The 4,694-nt window shown below is 29.0% G+C and overlaps 1 protein-coding gene across 1 annotated transcript in view; it reads left to right on the forward strand.

The window, feature by feature from the left end:
- LOC105622478 (eukaryotic initiation factor 4A-I) overlaps positions 1–4,000 on the forward strand; it is a 7,634-nt gene extending 3,634 nt beyond the window's left edge. Inside the window, exons 3-8 of the mRNA XM_012203896.1 lie at positions 210–357; positions 463–572; positions 664–939; positions 1,501–1,952; positions 2,393–2,583; positions 3,630–4,000. Of these exons, the coding sequence (XP_012059286.1) occupies positions 210–357; positions 463–572; positions 664–939; positions 1,501–1,952; positions 2,393–2,537 (1,131 nt within the window). The 3' untranslated portion in view covers positions 2,538–2,583; positions 3,630–4,000. The remainder of the gene's footprint in view (positions 1–209; positions 358–462; positions 573–663; positions 940–1,500; positions 1,953–2,392; positions 2,584–3,629) is intronic.
- Positions 4,001–4,694: the final 694 nt, after the last annotated feature.

Raw genomic sequence — 4,694 nt, forward strand, 5'->3', positions numbered from 1 at the left:
GAGAGAGAGAGAGAGAGAGAGAGAGAGAATGTATTTTATACATATATAAATATATAATATACTTATATATTATATGTATAATGATATTGAAAAATTTGATAAATAAACTCTCTAAACTAGTATATTATGTAGATAATAAACTAAAGTGATATATAGTATATTTTATTAAAGTATATTTTACTAAAGTGATATTATATTTAATTTAACAGGTTGTGGAGAACTTTGACGAAATGAACTTGAAAGAAGAACTGTTACGTGGTATTTACGCTTATGGTTTTGAAAAACCATCTGCAATTCAACAACGTGCCATCCTACCATGTATACGGGGGCTCGATGTTATTGCTCAGGCCCAGTCTGGTAAGAAATTTTGATGTCTAGATTCAATTATTGATAATATTATCTTGTAAATATGATATGTAAAGTATTTATTATATAGTATATCAATCAATATTTCTAACTCAGGTACTGGAAAAACTGCTACGTTCTCCATATCGATTCTTCAACAAATCGACACTAGTATTAAAGAATGCCAGGCCTTGATCCTTGCACCAACCCGTGAATTAGCTCAGCAAGTAAGTAGAGTTCATTATAAATATTTATTTTAATAAAAAGTTATATTTAATAAGGAAATATGTAGAATTCTAATAATGTATTTTTACTTAGATCCAGAAAGTCGTTATCGCTCTAGGAGATTTCATGCACGCGGAATGTCATGCATGCATTGGTGGCACCAACGTTCGTGAAGATATGCGAAAACTGGATCAGGGTGTTCACGTGGTTGTCGGAACGCCCGGTAGAGTTTACGATATGATCAGCCGACGAGCACTTCGAGCAAGTAGCATCAAACTGTTCGTGTTGGATGAAGCCGATGAAATGCTTTCTCGAGGATTTAAGGATCAAATCCACGATGTATTCAAATTATTACCTAACGAAGTGCAGGTAAATATAAAAAGATATTTTTGAGGAATATAGATTTTTTATTACAATTATCTAATAGATAATTTTATTTTAATTGTTAGAAAGTATCTTTTTTGGACAAGTCCACAAATCATACAAGACGAAAAAGTTGCAGTGTATCTTATAATAGTCAAGTTAACAAATATATATTATAAAATACAGGTGCGTCGTAATAGTGTCATTCCTTGACAGATGTACATTGGATTGACATATGCTCTGTATCATGAAATGTGTTATCTTTTGGAAATAATAGCGGCCTAAATGCAAACAATTATTATGGCATAGCACTCCTAATAATAATAATCATAATGTCCTAAAAATCAATTAGTCACTCTTAATATCTTTGTAATAGCAACAACAATTTACAATTATAGCATGATGCTATTATATTGCACATACATGTATAGTATAACATCTCAGTAAATGCAGTTTATTTCTCTCATTGACATATATAATATTGATCATCACATTATATCGGAACGTGGTTTCTTACATACAATTTCAGTCTTTATATTTCTAATGCTTTATAATTATCTTTTCCAGGTTATATTATTATCTGCGACAATGCCATCTGACGTGTTGGATGTATCCAAATGTTTTATGCGGAATCCCATTCGTATTTTGGTTAAGAAAGAAGAATTAACATTAGAGGGTATTAAACAATTTTTCGTTTACGTTGAACGTGAAGATTGGAAATTGGAAACTCTTTGCGATTTGTATGATACATTAAGCATTACTCAAGCGGTTATTTTTTGCAATACGCGGCGTAAAGTCGATTGGCTAACAGAAAGTATGCATAAACGTGACTTTACTGTTTCCGCCATGCATGGAGATATGGAACAGAAAGAACGCGATCTTATTATGCGTCAATTTCGAACTGGATCTTCAAGAGTTTTGATTACTACTGATCTTCTGGCACGCGGTATAGATGTGCAGCAAGTGTCACTTGTTATTAATTATGATTTACCTTCCAATCGAGAAAACTATATTCATCGGTAAGTTATTATTTGATTACTTTGTAATCACAATCTTGAAAACGAACGAAATATATATTTTTAATTCATTTGAACAAAGTAGAAATTTTTAATAGCAAAAAAAGGACAAAAATTTATGTTAAAAAACAAAAATATATATAATATAAATTTTATTTTATAAGCTTTAATTTCGAACGATTTTAACAATAATTATGATCTTTTGGAATATTATATTTTGACATTTCCTTTCTTTAAATTAAAGTCATGAATATATTTTTTAGAATAATAGTACAATTTTTATGTTGAAAGAAGATAGACATACTTCATGTTTTATATCTATTAAAATGTTAGAATTTAATGATATCACCAACATGTATAATTTGCGTTTAGTTTTTTTTTATGTATATTTTTATATTAAAAAATTTTTGATATTTATATCTTTGTTACTTAATTATTTACAGAATCGGTCGTGGTGGTCGTTTTGGCCGTAAAGGTGTGGCCATTAACTTTGTGACAGAAGAAGATAAACGAACCCTGAAAGATATCGAGCAATTCTACAACACTCACATCGATGAAATGCCAATGAATGTCGCTGATCTGATCTAAGTCCGACTATTGGCTATAATCCATTATACTAAAAAATTAATAAAAAGTAAGTGACAGAAGCTCTCAGCTGATCGATCTCTCATGGTGTGTGAGTATATATATTGAGTGAGTTGGTGAACTATATCGCTTATGTAAACGCGATCTAAACCAAAATATTCCAACGTTTTCATATTCGTTTCGATTTATAATAGTAGGTTACGGAAATAGTTATCTGTTGCGCTACAGGAGATAGTATATATAGTACGACTATTATTACTATTAGTGTAATTATCACTACTGTTGTCGCTACCGATATTGTTGCCGCCGCTGCTGCTACTACTCTTATTCTTATCGTTACCGCTATTAATATTACTATAAATATTATATTACTATCCTTGGTATTAATTGCTATATCAATATTTTAATTTTAATTTTTAACAATAATATAGCGATATATTACCACAACTAAAAATATACCACAAAGTGGTAAATAGAACTAGGAAAATACGAAAAGCGCAGCTCGGCACAATTTGATTATACTTTATTTCTACTATCGTAACAAGTTTTATATTAAATGCGTCCATATTCTTATTCTGTCGCAAATCCAATGGCCATCATAAAAATCTTCAAGTCTTGCTTTCTAAAACTTTTTGTCCCACTTATTTTTCCCCACGATATTTCTAATTGGATGATTAAATCTGTTGTGTTTAATAGTTCATATTTCATGCTTCTATCACCGCGATTACAACTTGTTTGTCTAGGCAGAGGTTTAGTTGGGTATTGGAGGGGGTTCTTTAATCACAAGCGTTGCCGAAGGAGACGTATATTCAAGCTTAGATGATATGAATTTTGTATATCCTAAATCCCAGGCGCACACACCTTTATTATTAAATAAAGTGTTTGACCTTTTAAGAAAATGTGGTCTTTGTTATTACAAGTCTTTATTGTCTTTCTTATCAAATTTTATCCAATTTCACAATGAAAACCCTGAATGGACAAACTGTGTTACAAGTGTGAGATTTTCAAATTTTCGAGTGCTCCCACGTTGGGAATAAGTTTTGCGGTATATATGCCGAAAAAGTTCTCACAATTTTCTTTTATTTGTATTTGCAGGCAGTTTTGGACAGTCCAGATGTGGGCGACATATTTTTGGAAATAAAGACCAGATTTCCTGATTCAAAATCGAAGTTTTGTAAATCGATTACCTCTCTAAACTCCTGCCTTTCGTATAGGCTACAATAATATATGTACATTTTCTCTTTTTCTTTTTTATACTTTTACATTCTTATTGATAATGAAAGCTGATCAGTTCTTAGATTTTTTTACATTTGTCAATAAAATTCTTTGCAAACAATCTTTATCGCATATTCATAAGTTTCCGTGCACATATCAATGCCGAATATTAAATTAAAATGTTATCTGCCTTGTGAGAACTTTTGTATCGTGTTTTTACAAAATTATTAAAAATATTGCGATATCACACATACTCTATTGTCGTCATTAATCGTAAATTTGAAAGTGTTAATAATAGTTTTCGAAAATTTGAGTAGTAAATCATATAGGTGCTTATATACATTTTATAGCTATACTGATTTGTGATTGCATTAACATTAATTCCTCTTGCTCGCGCATTTGAATGCATCCTATGTTAATGCAAAATTATCTCGAATTTCCGAAAACTAATTCTTAAAAATACTGTAAATATTATATAAATAGACCTTGAAGGAATGGACCATTGTCTATTGTATTTATACATCATATAAATAATATTTATGACTGAACGTATAAACTGGATATAATAAACATAAATGTCCTTTATTTATACTTGTATTATCAATACCATTAAGTGAATTGCTATTATTCGAATAAACATATGTTTTGTGTATATATATATATATATGTATATATATATATATATTATATATAATATATAAAATCTATTAAAATATATTATATATATAATATATATATATAATATATATAAAAATTATATAATATATATAAAATCATACTTAAAATTACGAAAAATTCTGTAATCATTTATCGATGCAAAATGAAATTAATATGTGTTATTTTAGAAATATTTGAAGTGCACAATTGCAGATGCATTTTGATGAAAATATTTTGTAGTATAATTTTGTATATGTATATATATATATATATATATATATAACTAAA

The sequence above is a fragment of the Atta cephalotes genome (genome assembly GCF_000143395.1).
Source record: "Atta cephalotes unplaced genomic scaffold scaffold00045, whole genome shotgun sequence".
Taxonomy (NCBI): Eukaryota; Metazoa; Arthropoda; class Insecta; order Hymenoptera; family Formicidae; genus Atta; species Atta cephalotes.